Raw genomic sequence first — 24,735 nt, 5'->3', positions numbered from 1 at the left:
TGTGGCCACAAAAATGGAAAGGTTTAATTATTTTATTTGTTTGCACTAAGTTAATACTTTGACAAATGTTGCCTATATTTTTCAGTCAGTTTGGTCTTTGTGTGCCAAACATTATTAAAGGTAAACCTTTTTTTTACCAAATAAATGAGAAGCATGTTTAAATCAGCAATGCCTCTCCTAGCTCTAACCGTCACTGTCAAAATAATGTGCCTGATGTCAAATGGCCTCATTCTTTCAGTTTTTGCATGACTACGTCATTGAGATTAACTGAAAAGTTTTATTATTTTTAGGCTATATATCTTATGTTGATGTATGGTATTTTTGGAGTGTTAAATAAAAAAAAAAAAAACATAAACCGAACCGAAAACCGTAAACCTAAAACCGTGATACGAACCGAACCGTCGATTTTGTGAACCGTTCCACCCCTAGTGTATGGTATAATGGTGTGTAATGGTGTAATAGGGTGCTAGTTTAATAGTGTGTAATGTTTGCTAATGTAATCGTGTAATACTACTGCTGCATTTGTTAAATATTGTACACGTGTTTGTTTGCTCTGTGAGGGAGACGAAATGTGTGGCTGCCGCTTGGTGGAGATTTGCACCTTTCTAGTTCGCTCATTGCCTGGGTGGAATAATGTCTCCCCTCACGTCTCCGTGTCACTGTTCTCCTGTACAACTGAAGGCTGTGTGGGTGTCTTCCATGACTTCAGTCTTGTTTTTAATAAGATCACATTTAATCTTGTCGGCACCAAAACATCTCGCCATCCTGAAACGGTTTCTTGTGTTTTGGCTGAAGAACATGGCTGAAGCCATGATGCAATAGGAGGCTGAAGAATGTGGCTCGTCCTGTTGCTTGTTGTTGTGACTTCAGTTCAAGCACCTTTTGTCTTTCTCACTTCACCATTGGCTGAAGTCCTCTTTTGCCGAATGATGTGCGAGCGAGGACATGCTCTTTCCAAGTTTCCTTTTCTTGCTAGTGTAACGGATGTGCTGTCCGTGTCTCCTGCTGCGTTGTGTTCTGGGTGTGATGCTTAGTGATGAGTCGGCACACATGGACAACGGTTCATCATTTATTCGTGGTCTGCAATGGAGGCCACCTGCATGAAACGGGTGGTCAATACCACAAAAGGAAACAGCGTCACACAATGTGCTCTCAGTCACATCTGTTGACAGAGAACAATAGGTTTGACTATATTGCCTCGGTGAAATACACTGACTAAAACCTTCAATTGTGCATATAATATAACCACACCGTTCATCACAACACTATCGAGTCATTATTATCTATTTACATTCAATTCTCATACAAAATATATACACAACAGTATGAAACACAATAGTGCAGCACGCCACAGTAATCACATACCTCTCACGTTGAGTTCTCGTTGCAAACTGAACTCAAACCGGAAGGTTGCTTCTAACACGCGCAAATATTTGACCCGGAAGTGCTAAACTATTGAACGTGAACTTTCCAAGTTACGTTCAGATAAAAGTGCCTTTGGTATAAAGAAATAATAAATAATAATAACCACTTGTAAACAGGATTTGGTAACATTTCAATCCTTAATAAAATAATAAACAATAGTAACCACTTGTAGACATTTGTAAACAGGATTTGGTGACATTTCAAACCTTAATAATAATAATAATAAACAATGTTCAATTGACACTTGTTACACTAGCGCTGTGCAGTAATGGCATATAAGGCAGATGCATTTTCCGTTCGACATGGAAGAAAAAATAACCCTCTTCCCATTCTGTGTAGAAATGCTAGTTCCGTCTCTTGGCGTCTCTTTCCGTTCTCAATGATGCGGTCTCATCCGTTCAGCAGGTAACAGACCTGACTGAAAGCAGTGCATTTATTTTAAAAGATTAAACTGGACTTTGAAGAAGTCTTTATTCATTGCACACATACATGCGATGGGCGGCACACACACAGATACACACACATGCAATTTTTTCTTTTTGGGTCGCCGATGAAATGTTCCTCTCTGCGTTTGAGCCATCCCGTCGTCCTTCCCCCCCCCAAGGGCAGCCGGGACCAGACATGGGCTGCGGCCCCCCCGGGGACCAATCCAAGTGCTCCTGTTCATCTTCGTCGGGGACGCGACAGCGGTAGCGATCTGTTGTGCATGTTTTTACCATTGGGTTTATCGGGGGGGAAACCATTGCGAGCACAGAGGGGAAGAACATGCAAACTCCACACAGAAAGGCCCGGGAGATCCCCCACCTGGTTAACTGGCAACGCGGCAAACTGGTCCCCAAGGGCAGGGCCGTTCATGACGTCATTCCAGAGGGTGGACCCCCAGGGAACGCCTGTGAAAGAAGAAGGCGGGACAGAGAGCCACGCAGAACCGGGTTTAGTTGGGATTCATGTTGAAAACGTGAGCCAGCCTGAGTGTGATGGATTGGCTGTCTTTGTTTGGGACTTCCTCAACAACCATCCAGAGATCTGCTCAGAGGACCCTTGTGACTGACCGGCTGAAAATACATGGTTGCCCACCTCTGGTTTAATGTATAACACTCCAGTTAATGTATAACACTCTGCCAGATTAGCAAGAAATAATTAATTCCAGCTTCTGCCATCTTGAACGCCACAGGAAGTCGGCACACTGAACGGCACAGGAAGTCGGCACACTGAACGGCACAGGAAGTCGGCACACTGAACGGCACAGGAAGTCGGCACACTGAACGGCACAGGAAGTCCTTCATTCCGACAGCCATCAGACTTTACAATGCATCACTGTGCCTCACTGCATCACTGAGCACAGAGTGACAGTACCATCTTCCTGGACTCTTACTTTTGAAACAGCACTGTGCAACTGTAGACTTCACTACATACTGTAGACTTCTGTATATTCTTTACTGTATATTTTTACTCTACATTTGATTCTATTCTTATTCTTAGGCAATTTGTTTTGTTATTCTTATTCGTGACTTTGTTCTGTCTAAATGTTAAATTGAGCGATTTGTAGTGTCAAATTTCCATCTGGATAATGAAAAGTATTTCTATTCTATTCTATTGACGTGTCTCCAAGGTTTTTGGTTGATGGTGCGTCTGTATATAATAATGACAGAATAATGGACATCATACTGGTTATCTCAGGGACCGGCAGCAAGCGGCTGTATTTCCACACTTCTGGGAACGCTTATGTTAAAAAACAAATGCCAGTCGACATTAAAACAAATTCCTAATATTGGATTTACATTCCCCTTTCTCCACAATTGTAATGTAGGGTATATATTCACATACATTCTCCTTTTTATAACCTTCTTAACCCTTTCACTACCAAATGGTTAACCCTTTCATTGCAACGATACAGGAGGTTAACCCTTTCACTGCCACACAACAAAGGGTTAACCCTTTCACAACCACACTACAGAAGGTTAACCCTTTCACTACCACACTACAGACGGGTAGTGAAAGGTTAACCTTTTGTAGTGTGGTAGTGAAAGGGTTAACCTTCTGTAGTGTGGTAGTGAAAGGTTAACCTTCTGTAGTGTGGTAGTGAAAGGTTAACTTTCTGTAGTGTGGTAGTGAAAGGTTAACCTTCTGTAGTGTGGTAGTGAAAGGTTAACCTTCTGTAGTGTGGTAGTGAAAGGTTAACCTTCTGTAGTGTGGTAGTGAAAGGGTTAACCTTCTGTATTGTGGTAGTGAAAGGTTAACCTTCTGTAGTGTGGTAGTGAAAGGTTAACCTTCTGTAGTGTGGTAGTGAAAGGGTTAACCTTCTGTAGTGTGATAGTGAAAGGTTAACTTCTGTAGTGTGGTAGTGAAAGGGTTAACCCTCTGTAGTGTGGTAGTGAAAGGTTAACCTTCTGTAGTGTGGTAGTGAAAGGTTAACCTTCTGTAGTGTGGTAGTGAAAGGTTAACCTTCTGTAGTGTGGTAGTGAAAGGTTAACCTTCTGTAGTGTGGTAGTGAAAGGTTAACCTTCTGTAGTGTGGTAGTGAAAGGTTAACCTTCTGTAGTGTGGTAGTGAAATGTTAACCTTCTGTAGTGTGGTAGTGAAAGGTTAACCTTCTGTAGTGTGGTAGTGAAAGGTTAACCTTCTGTAGTGTGGTAGTGAAAGGTTAACCTTCTGTAGTGTGGTAGTGAAATGTTAACCTTCTGTAGTGTGGTAGTGAAAGGTTAACCTTCTGTAGTGTGGTAGTGAAAGGTTAACCTTTGTTAAACCCTCGAACAAGGGACTAAACACGTTTTGCAATTATGCCACATCAATGTGGAACGCCCTACCCACAGCTGTAAAGGAATGTGAATCACTACCCACTTTCAAAAACACTCTCAAAGAACACCTACGGGAGACTGCAATTCGAAACTGGCCCCTACAAATGTCCTAACCCAGTTGTACAGTAAATGACCAAGTATGGCTTTTTTTCCAATGTACAGTGTCCCACACCCACACACCCCCTACCCAACCCCCCCCCCCCCCCCCCCCCCACCTCCAATGTACAGTCCCCCCCCCCACCCACCCAACCCCACCCCACCTACCCAACCTCCTCCTGTCCAACACCCCCCCCCTCGGCCCCCCCTCTTTTTCTGTGAGTCATTTGATGGGGCTGAGTGCTCACCTGTGGTGTGGAGCTGCCATTGGTTCTGCAAGCGGACTGACGTCTCGTTTCCCACCCGGAATGTATTTATTCAGTGTGAGATAAAAAGTCACCGAGCGAACTGCATGTCTCGCTTCCCGCTTCTTCAGGCTCACTTGGTGTGCGTGTGCCAAGAATGGAGAGAACATTGTAACAGTGATTTGGCTGCATTTAAGTCAGCGCCCTAAAGAAAACATGCTGTCTGTGTGTTTTTTTTTCTTTCTTTTTTTTTTACTGTTTCTACTCTGCTCCTGTATTGAATTAGTTGTAGACACACAGTGTTTGCTCTGTACCTGTATTCCAATGTGGATTCGTCCATACATGGCAAATACAATCTCTGACTCTGACTCTTTGTTAATGAACCCTTTTCTACATTGTTGATGCTCCCTGTTTTAAAGGCCTCTCCCATGCTTTTCATTTATAACACCAGCCTTTTTCTTGTGGTTTCAGTCGGTGACAAGGTGCCCGCTGACATCCGGCTGACGTCCATCAAGTCCACCACCCTGCGAGTGGACCAGTCCATCCTCACAGGTACCGCCTCACCTCGTAACGGGACTCGGGTACTAGGGGTGTGAACGTTTCTCGATTCTAAAATGCATCTGCTCTTTGCCCGGCAATGTGCGGCTCCTCCATCCATTGATAACAATTTAAAAAAAAAATGTAATATATCTTTTTAAATCGTATGCATTCCATAAGAACGTAGAATAAACATTTACAGACTTTTTTTTAAATGGTCCATTTGCATGTTCTTGGTATCTGATTCTAGGGACATATATGGATCTCAGGGAATGTATTCCCAGTGTCAGAAATACTGTGTCTGTTACTAGGCTTGAGTAAATTGTGATGACTGTGAATAACACCATGCTAAAATTGTGCTTAAACATTTTTAAATAAATAGCTAAAAGTGATTTTGTAATTTCAGTCTCACAGGGTACCTTTTTTTTTTTTTTTTTTTTTTTTGCACAAATCTCTCCAACATTCCAAACATCTCTTTCCACATCATCATATTCAATTTCCAGGATTTGCCTTTTTCTTTTTTGTAAGAACATACAAAACATGTAAAGGACTCATACAAATACATTAATAACTGACATGGAAAATAAAAAAAGACTTACGAAAAAAGAAACATACTATACTATACATTATGCGTATACATTCCTGATATATATACCTTGCATGTAGACCGAACTACCTTCGAGCAGGTATGTGCTGCATCCTCTATCGGGATGCCACCCTTCTCCATATTGCATGTGAGAGAAAGCGCCCCAGACATATGCAGTTGTGCATGATAACATGCATGCACGCATGTCTCCGACACATGTATGTGGGTACGTGTATCACGTAAGCATGTGTACATGCCTCATATGTGTGTGTGTGCATCTTCCTGGTATGTGACTGTACCTCACAGGGTACTTTTAACCCTGTGAGGCCCAAATAAAAAATACGTTAGCAACTTCAGAGACCAGAGGGTGGGACCTATAACACATGAAGGCTGCCGTGACTGAAAAAAAGGTTGATAAACGCTCGTATCAAATCAAATCAAATGTATTTGTACGGCCCGACAACACACGTTAATGTCCCCATGGGCCGGACACGTCTTCTTTAAACAAGTCAAGAAGAAACATCACAATAAGTCAAGAACAAAACAAAAACACCTTAAAGTAATTTTTTTTAATAAATGCAACACTCCCAGACATACCCCACGTGAAGGTAAGGAAAAATAGGAAAAAATGCACCACAGGCAATGTGGAGGAGAGAAACCTTAGAAGGGCCCCTCTCTCTCCCTTCTTAGATGTCGGTGATAGTAGTGTTGCAGTAAAACAGGCTAACAGTTGGTAAGCATGCACTCATATGTGTGGTGAAACACAGATATGTGCATGCGATAGCAACTGAACATTTTGAAAGATTAAAGATAGAGCTCATAGCGGATCTATTTAAGGCAAAGGGGCGGCGCAGAGAGGGTTGCATCCTCCCGGTCATCATCATGGGACGTCCAACACTCCGATCATCACTCTGAGACAGCCACTCGCAGGGAGACAGGGGAGACGGGACAGGCATTAGACAGTTCGCGTGATTGTGATGGGCCGACATAGCAATAGATATAAGTGGTAAGCATATATGTGAATAGAATAGATATATGTAGTAAGCATATTATGTGAATAGAATAGAAGTACTTAACCCAGCAATGAACTCCACGTCTAAACCACGTTGACAGACCACGGACAGAAGACGGTAAGAAGCTGATCCATGGCCTCGGTGGTGCACGTAGAACGGTCACTGCAATCTTGGCCAAGACCCCGAGACATCCACCACCTTGGTCAGCACTATGAGACAACGACTCAGAGAGAGAGGGGGGGGGGTTTGGGACAGGGGTTAGAGAGTTTCCATGTTTGTAGGTGGCGGAGATGGAGCAATAAATACATGTAGTGAGCATAAGCATGCATGGTGACAGTAGAATCATAGTACAGTATATAAGAAAATTGTGAAATAGAGTAATAGATAGAACTACTGCAGGCGTATGGATACAGGATGAGATACAAGACAATAGCTCAGGGCCGTATGCCCCGGGGGGCAGGAGAAGCCACTCAGAAGGTTCAGCACTGCAGGCCAGACAGAAGGCGGTATGAAGCTGTTCCATGGGACCGGTTGAGACAGAGACAGAGGTTAAAAGGTTCTCCCATGTCTGCAGAAAAGCAGACATGGGAGCAAATAGACATCCTAACTAAACTAGACAGATTAATCTAAGGGTCAGTCCCCGACCAGGTGCGATCAGGGTAGGTTGAAGGAGAGAGAGAAAAGATGGGTCTTAAGCAGGAATTTAAAAGCTTTGACAGAGCAGGAACCCCTGACGACGGCAGGTAATTTGTTCCACAGGTAGGGAGCGCGGTAGACAAAATCTCTGTGGCCGGCGGATTTATATTTAACCCTAGGGATCGATAGAAGCAGTACAACATTGCATCCACCTCTGCAATGATGAAAGATGGACATTACCACCTCAAGCTGCCTTTTCGCAAGGAAGACGTTAGCATGCCTAACAATCGACAGGTGGCGGAGGAGCCGGCCGCGCACCTCCTGAGAAAGTTCAGGAAGAATGACACGTTCTGTCAAGAATACAAAGGCTTTATGAACAATGTAATTTCAAAAGGATACGCTGAAGTGGTACCCAACAAGCAGCTGGAGTTACAGTGGCCAAATTCTGTTGAAGAGCCGGAAAAGGTCACTGATGATGACCCCGAAGTGAGAAACCACACCGCTGTTTACAACTCTGAAAAGAGAAACCGCATCAGTGTTTACAGCACAGTGGTGGAGGGAGAGAAGAATCCCAGAAGCAAGTTTATCGGACACTTCTCCAAGTGGACTAGCCTCAAGAGAGCTGTGGCATGGATTTTGAAGTTTAAAAAACTGCTTCAATGCTTGTGCCAGGAAAAAACAAGAGTACAAAAGGCACTTTGTGCACAAGTGGATCACAGCAACAAAACGCAAACACTGCTGGAGGACCACATGGAAACGTTTAAAGACAAGCTGACCCATCAAAATCTTTCTGTGGATGACGAGGCCCAAGCAGAGGAAGCCATTGTGCGTTTTGAACAGGAGCACAGTTTCCGTGAAGAAGTTACTGCTTTAAGAAAGGGTTCCACAGTAAAGAAGAGCAGCTGTATTTACAGACTCGACCCTGTCCTGGTGAATGGAGTCGTGAGGATGAGCAGGTCAGCATTGCCAGAAGAGGTGAAACATCTGGCAATCCTACCCAAAAGTGGACATGTGCCTAAGCTGATACTCAATGACATCCATGAGTAGAGACCACATGCTCTCCAGGCTTCGGCGGCATTACTGGATACTGCGAGCCAACTCCTCAGCAAGGACAGTCATAAGGCAATGTCATGTCTGCCGATGTCAGCATGGGAAAGTAGGAGAGCAGATGATAGCCAACCTTCCCACCGATCGCATCACACCAGGTCTGTTCAGCAAAGATGACGTTTACGCCCGAAGACGATGGAGGCACATGCAGTATATTGCAGACCTCTTCTGGAGAAGGTGGACTAAGGAGTATCTGCCAATGATGCAGGAGCATCAAAAATGGAAATGCAAAAGGAGGAACATCGACCCTGGAGACATAGTCCTCATCGTGGACAGCCAAGCTCCTCGCAACTATTGGCCGATGGGCCGAAACATCAAAACGATGCCAGACTCCAAAGGTTTCATCCGCCGAGTTCTCCTGAAGTATGGCAATGATGACGGGCCAGTGGTGAACACTGAGCTCCAACAGGTGTCACTGTTCTTGAACAGCTGGCTCCCCACTAACTGACCATCACATTAAATAATGCTAATACATTTATACATATAATTTCCTCTGACATATCTTATGGCATTCGCTAACTGGCACACACGTCCGCCCTCCAAATGATGGACTATACAGCGTGTGCACAATGGATTGTGCAGAACATGGACAATACTGCATGCCCTGTTCGCCTTGTTGTCAGTTTAGACAGTAAACTCATGATAAAAAAAAAAGAAAAAAGAAAAATTTTGTTTGTCATTGTATCAATTGAAATGTATTGAACTAATTATTTTTTGGTTATTACATGATTATTATATATGCTCCATTTTGTTTATAGGTAATTGTTTCCGGGTAACAATTAGGGGCCGGTGTGTTGTAGCCATATTGCTTATTATTTAAATGTTTTCTTTTTGACCATGTGTTGATATTTAGATTTAAACTTATTCTATATTCTATATTGTGTATGTATTTGTAATGAAACGGATTTTTTTTGGTTATTTGGAATGATTTCTCCCCCTATTGGTATGAAAATGGTAGGCCTAATGGTTAGCTGATTAATGATAATTATCAGGTGGTAATTATCAGGTGTTTAAAGTGGATGTCTACCAGGAACAAGGGCAGTTTTGATTTGGAAAAGACGGGCAATCATACAGTTTTTCGACCACACACACACACACGCACGCAGCAACCACAGTTAATATTTGCAGTTTGTTTTGTAGTTTGTTCGCTCGCTTTCGTTTTGGTATTGTGCATCCTATGCTTGGAGATCGATGGGATCACAATAAAAAATAATAAAGAGCGGGCGAGTATCGAGAGATAGATTCTACATTTCAAATTTTGTAGGTGAGGAGTAGCACTTTAAAGTCAGATCGGGCTTGAATAGGAAGCCAGTGTAAGGCGGACAAAACTGGTGTGATGTGTATTCAAATAACTTTTTTTTTTTTGGTTCATTATACAACTGTGGCGGGCCGCCACAGTCTAGGTAATTAACACTTTGGGTGCCGGGAAACGCTTAAACACGTCATTCCCGGCCATGCTCAAGTTGCCGAAGACTCTTTACAGCGTCTTTGATATCAATATTTCAAAAATCTGGGACTGGATTCATATTTCCCCTCCGCTGGCCTGAGATCCACCAGGAGGACCCACTGAGCTCTCTGGCAGTTCAGGAGCGCCATCTGGTGGCCGATCGGCGCAATCGCTTAACAGGAAGTGCCATAGAGGTTGTGCTGGACGGCCGTATTACTTCCGGGCACTCGCTATAGGTCCCGGCATTCTAGCTCGTCACAATACACAGCGATCGATTGCCAATAACTCGATAAACAACATGATTTGGACGTATATACCATTATACAAGCTGGAGATGGACCGGGTAAATCTACATCCCATAATGATAAAATTTCTACTCTACGATGATCGCCCAACGGCGCGCGGAGACTGGGGTGAGTTTTAGCGTGTAAAGTTACCGTCTTCGATACTAACTGCTATTATCAACATTTGACCCACATTAGATGATTGGTATAACGTTGCCCACGGAATTATAAACGCCCCCTAGCCCATCCGGTCAACATCAGATGACGTGTAGTAACTTCTAGAAGTACGTCTAGTTGGAATTTTTTATATCGCGCTGATTGCCATAAAACTGTATTGCATCATCAATATAATGTATTTGGGGCTATAGATCACGTTCTGGAGAAAGCTGCAGAAAGAGATGAAAACATACTTATACATGATTAGACCATACTTTACTATGAATATGTGAATGAAAAAGTTTAACGTTGCTACACAATGAACAATACATATAGGACTTTGAATGGGCCCTAATAATGGCAATGTAGCAATAGAATTTAAAAAGTTATAGCCCTGCAAAGAAGGGGACTTTCTCTATAGACAAATAGAGCCGGCAACCTACGGTTGATAATGAATTTAACCCATGGCAGCCAAAGTGTTAATGGGAAACCCCGCATTTTGCACGAGTTGAAGATTTTTGATGCTTGAATTAGGTAGGCCTGAAAAAAATGCATTACATTACATTACAGTAGTAGATATTACAAAGATGGAAGAAGGCAATTTTGGTGAAATGTTTTATATGTGCATTAAATGAGAGGGAGGAATCAAAAATGACTCTGAGGTTTTTTATGGTGGAGCTCTGGGATACATGACAAGTATCAGAGTTGAGGGAGATGTCCTCAAACAGGCCTCTGTGGTTTGGGACGCCAACAATTAACATCTCAGTTTTATCTGCATTAACTCATTCTGCGCCATCGCTTAATGCGCCAGAGGGCGCTATTACGCCATCGCTTTAATCAATGGGGGTACTGCGAGATTTGCGAGTGCTTAAAATATATCTTATATTATAGCTATGGGTTTAATACACCCGTCGATTGTCAGTGAGTTGCTTCCAGTCAACATGTACAAAACGGATAGTTTTTTCATCCGTACATTTCCGTTTTATACCGTTTTGAATATAGTTTTGGTGATTCTTAGTAATCCCAGGAAAATACGCGATAATAGCCCTTTAGTGGAATAATGAATGAATGAATGACTTTATTTGACAATATAAAAATAAACATGTGACAGAAGAGCACAGTCGGGATATACTGCCAAGGATGAAACACAAAAAAGCTCAGAGCTTATTTCCATTGTGGTCATTGTAGGGGGGTGGGGGAGTGTGATGCTTAAAACATGCATCATACAAAACGTGACATCACAACACATCACATATACCATTTAACATTTATATACATACAGACTCATACAACATGCAAGGGTGCCTTAAGCTAAGTGTCTAGGTCAAGTATAGTCCCTTTTGAGCCATGTCTTCAGGCTGGACTTGAATCTAACGGCACTGTCTATGGTTTTCAGTTCACTGGGCAGACTATTGCAATAGACAGCTGCTGAATATAAAAAAGACTCCTTCCCCATACAGCTCCTGAATCTGACTGGCACAAAGTCAGTTGAGCTGCGCCTAGTTTGGTAAGCATGGGTGTCTCTGATTCGGTTGAAGTAGTTGTTAAAGTACACTGGCACTACCCCATGCACTATTCTGTACACTAAACACGTTGTAATTTTTCGCCTGATTATCGAATCTTCCTGAAATCAACGCTAAATTATCATTATTATCCTTCCTCATGCAAGAATGAAATGGGCCTCGTAGCGCGAGGCTCCCCGAGTCCCCCAGTCCCCTCCTGCACCCAACGGCACACAGCCACACACAGACAGCCGCGATCGCGGTAGAAAGAAATATCAGATCAACGCAAGATTTTATATATAGAGTCCTTACCTGGTCTCTAATGTAATGCAAAAGAAATAATCCAATTATCTGATCGCCATTCCAAATACTGCTCGTGGAGGTCCGTCCCACATTACTGAGCGTTACACATGAACGGGCATGGCAGCGAGGGAGTCTGAGGCCTTGATGGACAGTGTCTCATAAAATGATAGGCCTTTGAAACCATAATTAAGCAATAATACACAAGGAGCGGTGGTATGGCATGAATATTGCCACGGCTGTGATGCGCCTGCAGCCACGAGAGCGAAGCTCTCATATTCATGACATACCACAGGCTTCCGAGTGTATTATTGCTTTTATACAGCAGGTTGTGTCGGGAAAAATATAGGATGAATACAGACAATTCTATGGTCTTTTATATCGATTTCAGTGAACTTGGCGTACGAAAATAGTTCCTAAAGATGTCTGGTTGCTATGGAATTTCAAATGGAGTAGGCTATCAACAAGCTTTGCAACGCAAACGAATGACGTATTAGTCTAATACAAGCGACAGTTGGAAAAAGTCATCAGCACCTCAGACAGTTCCAGTTCAATGTCCAGGCCGTGGACTTGGTGGTGTTGAAGGATTAAATGAGGCTTTTCTTCAGCGCGTCCAGCTCGTCTTTCGTTGGATTGGCACGTCTAATAATGGTGTTTTTATGAATACCGTTAGATGTAGGGCCGTCCTCTATATCTATCCACTCGTTTATAGTTAATTGGTTCGTTAAATCAAACGTAACTTGTCCTTTACGTAGGTCATGTTGACAGTTTCCGTTTGCTGAATGGCTATTGAAACTTTCTACAACATTCTCAATTCATGGTAATCACAATGCGTGGTCGGACCTACCTAATAATAATAATAATAATAATAATAATAATAATAATAATAATAATAATATTTTAAATGTATATAGCGCCTTTCAGGAGACCCAAGGTGCTTAACAGGAGGGGGCAGCTAAGGGAGGGGAACAGGGAACAACGTAACAACAAAATAATAATCAAAAGGAAAGGAAGAAAGAAAAGGGAAATCAGGCAGAGTCATTTACAAATGGTGAAGAGGTGGGTTTTGAGTTGGGATTTGAAGGAGTGCAGGGATGTAGCACTACGGATGTTTGGAGGGAGTGAGTTCCAGAGGGTGGGTGCGGCAACAGAGAAGGCTCTGGGACCAACAGTCTGCATGTTGGTGGTGGGGATGGAGAGGAGACCGGAGTCAGAGGACCGCAGCCTCCGGGGCGGGATGTAGGGATGGAGGAGGTCAGCTAGGTACCGGGGGACAAGGGAGTGAAGGGCTTTGTAGGTAGAGGTTCCAATAGTTTTCCAAAAGTGTTAACGGTACATTTGGATGTCTAATCCTTTACAATTGTCTCTGTTTGCTCTTGCAGGGGAGTCCGTATCGATCATCAAACACACAGACCCTGTCCCCGACCCCAGAGCTGTCAACCAAGACAAGAAGAACATGCTGTTTTCAGTAAGCGTCTTCAACTCACCTGGGTCTCCTTTTGACTTTATAGTCCTACTTCATAGGGAGGTGTAGTCTGACGTCACTTTAGTTTCCCGCACGGTCCACCCGTATAGGGATTTATCATTGGGAAAATGGATTATCGGCTATTGTAATAATTCTGCCTCATGAACATTGGCAAGCTTTCCATTTTTGCACAAAATTAGTTCCCTTTTATCACTAACATTATTGTTTAAGCATTTTTGGTTGAAATAAAGTTAGTTATAAGGTTTTAAATTTGTCGTTAAAAAAGAACTACACTTACCTGTAGTAATGACAGCCTGTCGTTCAGTGCTGTCGCCTAATACAGCCGGGAGTCTACACTGTTGTGACGTCAGTCAGCAGCGCCAACGTGAAGTGTAGTTCCTCAGTGAACGAAAACATTGTTATTTTGCTACTTTTATGTTCATGCTTTATTTGTTTTAAACGAGACCATTTTGAAATGGGACCATTGGAAATACATTGCCATTTCAAGGAGGGTCGACTGCGAGGGACGGTACCACTACACCTCCCTATTCTTAGCAATGGATCCCATTATCACACGCATCCCAGTCCCAAGGACCTACAGCAGTGTAACCAAGTGGATTTGAACCTGGAACAATAGGATACCTGCTACATTACTTGCACATAAACCTTTTACATATCTGTAGATAATATATCTATATCTGTACATATCACTTACCTACTCTTATTAGTTACGCTGCTGGCCAGTGTGACTGTCTGCTACCATAGTGGCTTTATACCTGTATCACTGTACATATTAATATTACAAATATGTACATACATCTGATTAGCACTACACTCAGTAGTACAAATATATATATTTTATACCCAGTTTAATCACCTGTGCATTGTACGGTATATTACTATTGCACTTTACTGTTACATATGGTTGGATGCCAAACTTCTTTTCGTTGTACTTGTTCTGTATAATGACGATACATTTTAATCTAATCTAATCCACAGACGGCCGCACTAACCAACTGAGCTAAAGGGTCAAACCAGTTGGCAGGTGCTGATTGACTGTGACTGACTCATAGTTTACAGTACCAAGTATAGGGAGAAGTATGCAACATGGAGTCAGAAGAGATACATGTTAAATAAAGGCATTCATGTCCATTACGTAGGTCATGTTGACAGTTTCCGTTTGATGAATGGCAGTTGAAACCTTCTACAGCATTCTAAAGCCAGCACAGTGGTATATTCATGGTGATTTAACTAAAGCCAGCACAGTGGTATATTCATGGTGATTTAACTAAAGCCAGCACAGTGGTATATTCATGGTGATTTAACTAAAGCCAGCGCAGTAGTATATTCATGGTGATTTAACTAAAGCCAGCACAGTGGTATATTCATGGTGATTTAACTAAAGCCAGCACAGTGGTATATTCATGGTGATTTAACTAAAGCCAGCACAGTGGTATATTCATGGTGATTTAACTAAAGCCAGCGCAGTGGTATATTCATGGTGATTTAACTAAAGCCAGCACAGTGGTATATTCATGGTGATTTAACTAAAGCCAGCGCAGTGGTATATTCATGGTGATTTAACTAAAGCCAGCGCAGTGGTATATTCATGGTGATTTAACTAAAGCCAGCGCAGTGGTATATTCATGGTGATTTAACTAAAGTCAGCGCAGTGGTATATTCATGGTGATTTAACTAAAGCCAGCGCAGTGGTATATTCATGGTGATTTAACTAAAGCCAGCGCAGTGGTATATTCATGGTGATTTAACTAAAGCCAGCGCAGTGGTATATTCATGGTGATTTAACTAAAGCCAGCGCAGTGGTATATTCATGGTGATTTAACTAAAGCCAGCGCAGTGGTATATTCATGGTGATTTAACTAAAGCCAGCGCAGTGGTATATTCATGGTGATTTAACTAAAGCCAGCGCAGTGGTATATTCATGGTGATTTAACTAAAGCCAGCACAGTGGTATATTCATGGTGATTTAACTAAAGCCAGCACAGTGGTATATTCATGGTGATTTAACTAAAGCCAGCACAGTGGTATATTCATGGTGATTTAACTAAAGCCAGCGCAGTGGTATATTCATGGTGATTTAACTAAAGCCAGCACAGTGGTATATTCATGGTGATTTAACTAAAGCCAGCACAGTGGTATATTCATGGTGATTTAACTAAAGCCAGCGCAGTGGTATATTCATGGTGATTTAACTAAAGCCAGCGCAGTGGTATATTCATGGTGATTTAACTAAAGTCAGCGCAGTGGTATATTCATGGTGATTTAACTAAAGCCAGCGCAGTGGTATATTCATGGTGATTTAACTAAAGCCAGCGCAGTGGTATATTCATGGTGATTTAACTAAAGCCAGCGCAGTGGTATATTCATGGTGATTTAACTAAAGCCAGCGCAGTGGTATATTCATGGTGATTTAACTAAAGCCAGCGCAGTGGTATATTCATGGTGATTTAACTAAAGCCAGCGCAGTGGTATATTCATGGTGATTTAACTAAAGCCAGCGCAGTGGTATATTCATGGTGATTTAACTAAAGCCAGCACAGTGGTATATTCATGGTGATTTAACCGTGAGTGTATCGTGAATATACTCACGGTTTAGAACGTTCTCGACCAATCACAATGCGTGGTCGCACCTACCTGTTGTATAATGCAGTTTAAGTCACGATGGGCTAACCCTAACCCTAACCCTAACCAATCAAGGTTGCTATAAAAATGCCACTTCGAGAGCCAAAATAGTCAAAGCAACGGGTAGAATACACTATCGGAATTACAAACGATTACCTGACTCCGACATGATTTCATGTTTGAAATATAATATATATTTGATTTGGAAGATATGAAGATTTGTCCTCCATCTCTCCTCAGGGCACCAACATCGCCGCGGGCCGCGCCATCGGCATCGTGGTCTCCACCGCCGTCTCCACGGAGATCGGCAAGATCCGCAACCAGATGGCGGCCACGGAGCAGGAGAAGACGCCCCTGCAGCGGAAGCTGGACGAGTTCGGCCAGCAGCTCTCCAAGGTCATCTCCCTGATCTGCGTGGCCGTGTGGGTCATCAACATCGGACACTTCAGCGACCCCGTCCACGGCGGCTCCTGGGTCCGCGGAGCCGTCTACTACTTCAAGATCGCCGTGGCCCTGGCCGTGGCCGCCATCCCCGAGGGCCTGCCCGCCGTCATCACCACCTGCCTGGCCCTCGGCACGCGCCGCATGGCCAAGAAGAACGCCATCGTGCGCAGCCTGCCCTCCGTGGAGACCCTGGGCTGCACCTCGGTCATCTGCTCCGACAAGACGGGCACCCTCACCACCAATCAGATGTCCGTTTGCAGGGTGAGTGGTGGCGAATGGGGAGGGGGGGGGGCTTCGTAGTATAAGATAAGTGATCCCCTTGGGGGAGATTCAGGCATCATAGCAGCGTGGGGGAGGGGGGGGGGGGGTACAGGTAGTAAAAAGCAGTGTAAACAATATAACAAATCAATATGCTTAATATAACATAACATAATTATGTTATGTATTCCAATAGTATCCCATCGCGGATGTCATAGTAGGTGAAGGACGGGCGATTATGATCAAATAACAGGTGTTTAACGTTAAATCACAACTGCTGTTGCGCCATATTAGCAGGAATGTCATGTCAGGAGAATACTATGAACAGCGTTTGTTTGTGTGAATGAAATTGAAAAGCATACTATTTATGCACGTGTGTAGGGTATTATGATCAAAGCGATCATATGTTATGTCAGGTAATTGAGCGCTATATGTGTATGTGTGCTCTGGGTGCGTTTCTTTCCCCTCGTCCTTTAAAAATCCACATCCGGTCCTGTTCTAATTGACACTTCCCATAAAAACGCAGCTGGGAATTTCCTGTGGGGAAAAAAGTGTTTTGGACGCGTCTACGCCGGGTCTGACACTGTTCTGTGGCGAGGCCCATCTGAAGCGCTCCACCTCGTACTAGTGGGCTCCGCTTGTTTCCTTTGGAAGGTGAGCGAGTGTGGGGCTCAGGAGTCTGATGGAAACTCCCTCTTGGTGTTGCAATGTTTGCCTTCCATCGGTCACGCTTGTTGCGGCAGCTCGCTGGTGGGAGTAGCACCGGCTGGTAGGACCCGACACCACCCAGAACACCAGAGCTCCGGCACACTATTACCTAGGGCTGTACCCAATGTAATTTTTTAACATTCGAAGCTTCTATTGAAGTATTCGAACGAAGCTTCGAATGTCTCTCGTCATATTTTATGACTTACTCAAAAAATACTTTTTTTATTTCTTTTTTTTTACATCCTCAAACTAAATCCTCAATTTGAATAAAGTGATTAATCTGATTAAATTAGTTTATATTTAAAAAAAATTTAAATCAACTTTCTTTAATGAATATAACTCATCAGTTTCGTCAACATGAATAATCCAATAAGGGCACGGTTGGTACGAAAGTGATGGTGACGTCTTATCGTATAATACTATAATATTAGTGTAGCCTAATCTTTGTCTGCAACTGTGAAGAAAAACCCCATTGCTTTAAACAGAATCAATAGACACATAAAAAGAAAAAATAATAATAATAATTAAAAACTTGAATGTTGATTTAGAATTCGAATGTCAACATTATGATCGAAGCTTCGATGCATTCGGTACAGCCCTACTATTACCTCACTGACATACAGGAGGGTCCCAAGTACAATAGAGACGTCCATAGACATAGTCCATTGTACAGTAGCTCTACAGTGTATACACTGGTGTGTTTTATAATTAAACATACCTGGTGGTAGACTGTAGAGGAGGAATATTCCATATTATGTATCGGCAACTATTCAAAACCTTGTTTATTATCCTCAAGCTACTCCCTTTTCCCCTTGTGTGTGTGTGTGTGTGTGTGTTTGTTTTGCTCTCTCCGTCAGCTGCGCTCCGTGCATAGAGGAAATGCCAGCTCCAAAGCTTGTCTTGGCACTTGTGCTTCTGGTAACACAGACACACGCAGACACCTCTAGCCTCAGTTAACACCTCTTTCCCACTTCTCACCTCCGTTAATAACTTCAGTTCTGAGAAGGCAAATTGCAGTGTTTTGTGTGGCTTCATGGTGTTAACACGTGCTCTAATGTGGCTCACAATGCTCAGCAGACAGGGTTCGTCTTCCTGTTTCTGGTCTGCGTGTCGACTAGTGCTCTCTAAGGCTGAGACGATATGCCATTTGGAAGAATCGATAAATCTGGACAATTATCGATGAATATAGATTTTTTTTTATTATTATAAATTACAAATATATATATATATATATATATATATATATAAAAAAGAATATTCCAAATATTATCACACACACAAACTAAAGTTAAATTATATATTTTTTTCTTGTACACATGCAAAGAAATGAGCATAGAAGGTCTGAACGTTCCAATGTTTGGGCTCAGCCCTAGCACGCACACGCACACGCACACGCACAGGACAGGACAGTTTAGTCAGTGTTTCAGAATCAGAAAGGTCTTAATTGGCGAGTAGTTTTCACATACAAGGAATCGTTTTCGGTGCGACATTAACGGACAGACGATAACGGACAGATAATAGAAATAAAAAGGTGGAATGAAATATGAATTATAAATTGAGGTAGAAGCACAATAGACTATAATATAATTATATATAAAAAAAAAAGGCCAGGGCTGTACAACTGTAAAATAAAAAGGTGGAATAAAATACAATGGGATATAAACTAAATTAAATAAAAGCACAATAGAATATAGTATAATTATAAAATGTTAATAAAGAAAACATTTGTGAACACGTACGTACCACTCTCCTAAAGTGAGAAATCAGGGAGAGAGAGAACCCTTTGCTCCAAGTTGAGGTCTCTCGCCCAGCTCACGCATCTGAAGTCAGTTGGGTGTGAGAACTCTCATAAACATTTAATTGGCCCACAAAGTCAGCGGGACATGCATTGTGTGTGCAGCCGATCTTATTCAGTATTAGAATCAGGGCTAACACCCGCCACCCGCCAAATGCGGGTAGAATACGGCAGTGGCGTGTAACTCCGTCACTCTTACCAGACACTTTGGCGGGTAGAGCGTGCAGCGTCACCGTTTTAGAGTTGTAGTGAAGAGACTCTCTCTCACTCTCTCACACACACACGGAACGCAGTGCGCGCTTACTTGCGTTGCGCGTAACGAGAGTCTTTCTCTCTCTCTCGGAACGCAGTGCACGCTTACTTGCGTCGCGCGTAATGAGTCTCTCTCTCTCTCTCTCAGTCGGAACGCAGTGCGCGCTTACTTGCGCTACAAGAGTCTTTCTCTCTCTCGGAATGCAGTGCGCGCTTAGCTTACTTGCGTCGCACATAATGAGAGTCTCTTTCTCTCTCAGTTGGAACGCAGTGTGCGCTTACTTGCGTCGCACATAATGAGAGTCTCTTTCTCTCTCAGTTGGAACGCAGTGTGCGCTTACTTGCGTCGCGTGTAATGAGAGTCTCTTTCTCTCTCTCGGAACGCAGTGAGCACTTACTTGCGTTGCGTGTAATGAGAGTCTCTTTCTCTCTCTCGGAACGCAGTGAGCACTTACTTGCGTTGCGCGTAATGAGAGTCTCTTTCTCTCTCTCGGAATGCAGTGCGCGCTTAGCTTACTTGCGTCGCACATAATGAGAGTCTTTCTCTCTCTCAGTTGGAACGCAGTGTGCACTTACTTGCGTCGCGTGTAATGAGTCTCTTTCTCTCTCTCGGAACGCAGTGCGCGCTTACTTGCGTTGTGCGTAATGAGAGTCTCTTTCTCTCTCGGAACGCAGTGCATGCTTACTTGCGTTGTGCGTAATGAGAGTCTCCGTCTCAAGTAGCCAAACTTTACACTATAAAAATTTACTGGATATTTGGATAGAGTGTGTGTGATTTTTGGCTGGTGAAAATGCTGAGTGGCTAGTGACTTTGGAAAACCACTAGCTACAGTGGCTGGGGAGCCAAAAAGTTAATTAGAATTGATGAAAATCCACTTCCTGAATTGATTGATTTTGAAAAACAAATGAAAAACGACTTATTTTTTTTTATATTATAAATTATAATAATAATTTTTTAAAAGCTGTGTGGTTTGCTGCTCACTCAGTGAATGTGTGTGTATCCTCCAGAGTGGCTCTCTCTCTCTCTCTCTCTCTCTCTCTCTCTCTCTCTCTCTCTCTCTCTCTCTCTCTCTCTGTTGACATCATGGACGGGTAGATATTAGTGTGATTAATGTGTGGCAGCAGGGAGTTCCCTCCAACTTGAGCAAGAAACACGATCTCACCACAAACGGAGAGAGAGAGAGAAGGGAATAGAAAGAGGGCAAGAGAGTAAATAGCTCGGGGTAAATATTGACCCTCCTGCTCAAACAGCTCAACTCCTGGGCCTGCCTTTGTTAGCTACACACGCACACACACGCACACACACACGCACACACACACGCACACACACACGCACACACACACACGCACACACACACACACACACACACACACACACAGAAAGACAGACATGTCACACTTCCGTCTCGGGGCCTTTTTTCCCCTCTCTGTGGTGTTTCCTGGTGATACTTAGTAGTAATTTCCACGGTTGTTTAGCTTGTCGTCCTGTGATTGGCCAGCTGTCACTTCTCAGCTGTGTGCTGTGCAGTATGCATGTATGTGTGTCATGTGTATGTTCTTCTGTCTGTGTGTGCGTGTGCGTTATGTGTATGTTCTGTCTGTATGTGCGTGTGTGTTATGTGTATGTTCTGTCTGTGTATGTGTCTGTGTGTTATGTGTATGTTCTGTCTGTTTATGTGTCTGTGTGTTATGTGTATGTTCTGTCTGTTTATGTGTCTGTGTGTTATGTGTATGTTCTGTCTGTTTATGTGTCTGTGTGTTATGTGTATGTTCTGTCTGTTTATGTCTCTGTGTGTTATGTGTATGTTCTGTCTGTTTATGTGTCTGTGTGTTATGTGTATGTTCTGTCTGTATGTGCGTTATGTGTATGTTCTGTCTGTTTATGTCTCTGTGTGTTTGTGTATGTTCTGTCTGTTTATGTCTCTGTGTGTTTGTGTATGTTCTGTCTGTTTATGTCTCTGTGTGTTATGTGTATGTTCTGTCTGTTTATGTCTCTGTGTTTGTGTATGTTCTGTCTGTTTATGTCTCTGTGTGTTATGTGTATGTTCTGTCTGTTTATGTCTCTGTGCGTTATGTGTATGTTCTGTGTGTTTATGTCTCTGTGTGTTATGTGTATGTTCTGTCTGTTTATGTCTCTGTGTGTTATGTGTATGTTCTGTCTGTTTATGTCTCTGTGTTTGTGTATGTTCTGTCTGTTTATGTCTCTGTGTGTTATGTGTATGTTCTGTCTGTTTATGTCTCTGTGTGTTATGTGTATGTTCTGTCTGTTTATGTCTCTGTGTGTTATGTGTATGTTCTGTCTGTTTATGTCTCTGTGTTATGTGTATGTTCTGTCTGTTTATGTCTCTGTGTTATGTGTATGTTCTGTCTGTTTATGTCTCTGTGTTATGTGTATGTTCTGTCTGTTTATGTCTCTGTCTGTTTATGTCTCTGTGTGTTTGTGTATCTGTGTGTTTGTGTATGTTCTGTCTGTTTATGTCTCTGTCTGTTTATGTATCTGTGTGTTATGTGTATGTTCTGTCTGTTTATGTCTCTGTGTGTTATGTGTATGTTCTGTCTGTTTATGTCTCTGTGCGTTATGTGTATGTTCTGTCTGTTTATGTCTCTGTGCGTTATGTGTATGTTCTGTCTGTTTATGTCTCTGTGCGTTATGTGTATGTTCTGTCTGTTTATGTCTCTGTGTGTTTGTGTATGTTCTGTCTGTTTATGTCTCTGTGTGTTATGTGTATGTTCTGTCTGTTTATGTCTCTGTGTGTTTGTGTATGTTCTGTCTGTTTATGTCTCTGTGTGTTATGTGTATGTTCTGTCTGTTTATGTCTCTGTGCGTTATGTGTATGTTCTGTCTGTTTATGTCTCTGTGTGTTATGTGTATGTTCTGTATGTTTATGTCTCTGTGTGTTATGTGTATGTTCTGTCTGTTTATGTCTCTGTGTGTTATGTGTATGTTCTGTCTGTTTATGTCTCTGTGTGTTATGTGTATGTTCTGTCTGTTTATGTCTGTGTGTTTGTGTATGTTCTGTCTGTTTATGTCTCTGTGTGTTTGTGTATGTTCTGTCTGTTTATGTCTCTGTGTGTTATGTGTATGTTCTGTCTGTTTATGTCTCTGTGTGTTATGTGTATGTTCTGTCTGTTTATGTCTCTGTGTGTTATGTGTATGTTCTGTCTGTTTATGTCTCTGTGTGTTTGTGTATGTTCTGTCTGTTTATGTCTCTGTGTGTTTGTGTATGTTCTGTGTGTGCATGTGTGTTATGTGTATGTTCTGTCTGTTTATGTCTCTGTGTGTGTACTGTACTCTGTACACACATACATATGGTGTCTCACAAATCTTTGCCTTCTCCGTCTGTTGCGTTTCTTGGGCAGCTTGCGTACGCTGGTGTGCCGGCCCGGGCGCCCGATAGTGAATTATCGGTCTTCCTGTCCAGTTGCTGGGTCATGACCTTGAGGAAACCCCTCCCCCCTTCCTCCCCCTCCCCCTCCCCCGTCGACAGAACTACCAGGGAATCCCTTTATGTCCTAACATGGTACATTGTGCTGGGAAATGTACATTTACACTTGTCTTTCTGTCCATCTGCTGGGTCATATCCCTGTTTATTTACCCTGGCCTTGAGGAAACCCCTCCCCCTCCCCCTCCTCCCTCGTAGACCGAACTGCCAGGGAATCCCTTTATGTCCTAATATGGCACATTGTGCTGCTGGGAAATGTACATTTACACTTTTCTTTCTGTCTGCCTGTCTTTTTTACATGGTAAAAAAAAACATTAAACTCTGTTCTCGCTATCATGCTTCCACACACACGCACACAAACTAGCTGAGAGAAAGTGAACGGAAAACACAAACTTCAACCGCTAGGCTACTAGGTCACATGCATGGCAGTTTAGTGTGCCTTGTTTCCATGGAGACCGCCACAGCAGTGAGAGAATGACTGTTTGCTTGACTGTGGAAATGATGGTTGACTACAGATTACAGACACAAGGAAGGGTCGACTATATTCCTAAATCTGTTTGCTTATGTGTCCTCCATGTGTATTAAGGGTTGATATTGTTCTTCGGTTGTTTGTAAGAAAATATACATGCTGATTTAGCAAATATAGAATTTTCCATATTGGTTGCTAAGAGGGATAGTGTGCTCAATCTACTGTGAGAAAACCAAGAAAGGGAATGGTGCAATCATTTCACTGGAATAATTTTTTGTGTGTTGCTCATCGCCTTGCGTCACTTGTTCTCCATTATGACCCGTTTCACAATTGGGTTGCGGTGCAAGTCGCTGATGACAGACCTACTAGGAGGAGCCGTGGCTCATTGGTTTGGGCCGGACTAACACTTGGACGCTACAAGTGGTTGCAAATTGCAACATGATTCCACTGGCGTTGGTGAAAGACTTTGAGAGAAAAAGAAACCCTCCCGACCCCAACTCTCCCAACCGTTAACGGTTTAAGCATGTCTGGAGGAGCAGTTAGAAGATCAAGAGTGTCACGAATGTATGTCTTATCAGAGGGGCTGCACCCCTCCCTGTCATAGGCTATAGATGCAGCAGTGTTTTTTTTGTTGCGCGTGGTTCTGAGGTGAGGGTTAACGGGGCTTGTAGGATATAGGGCTGGGCGATAAAACGATAACAATAATTATCGTGATATATTTCAATAATCGATAATAATCTATAACCAAAATAATATAGAAAAGAAAATCTTGCGTTCTAATTTAAAATACAGTTTGAAACCGTAGGCTATGTGTGCTAGCAGAGCTAGTCCCCAGTCGCGAGTCACGGTGCATGTGTGCTGTGGTTTGTCCACCAAAAAAGCGCCAAAAGATAGAAAAGAAACTAGCAGAGCCAGAACTATTCTACTCCCCTGGAGCCACAGCCACTTTTTTTGGTACTTTCGGTTTCAAACCAGCTGCAGCCTGATAACTGGAGTGTGAGGGGCTGTAACACTAAAGATGGCGGCAACAACAAATAATTGCTGCAAAATAAACATACATTTGTTGTTTAAATAATATATATTTTTAATATATATTTTTTAATACTAATAAGAATATAGATAATTAT

The 24,735-nt window shown here is 42.7% G+C and overlaps 1 protein-coding gene across 2 annotated transcripts in view; it reads left to right on the top strand.

Annotated features, from left to right (window-relative positions):
• Nucleotides 1–24,735, top strand: part of atp2a3 (ATPase sarcoplasmic/endoplasmic reticulum Ca2+ transporting 3) — a 195,214-nt gene that overhangs the window by 77,994 nt on the left and 92,485 nt on the right. For both annotated transcript variants that reach the window (XM_084320256.1, XM_084320255.1), the window contains exons 6-8: nucleotides 5,035–5,115; nucleotides 13,514–13,599; nucleotides 16,480–16,944. In XM_084320256.1, coding sequence (XP_084176382.1) covers nucleotides 5,035–5,115; nucleotides 13,514–13,599; nucleotides 16,480–16,944 — 632 coding nt within the window. The remainder of the gene's footprint in view (nucleotides 1–5,034; nucleotides 5,116–13,513; nucleotides 13,600–16,479; nucleotides 16,945–24,735) is intronic.

Source organism: Notolepis coatsorum (assembly GCF_963971535.1).
Source record: "Notolepis coatsorum genome assembly, chromosome: 8".
Lineage (NCBI taxonomy): Eukaryota > Metazoa > Chordata > Actinopteri > Aulopiformes > Paralepididae > Notolepis > Notolepis coatsorum.
This window is presented reverse-complemented; position numbering and strand designations above follow the sequence as displayed.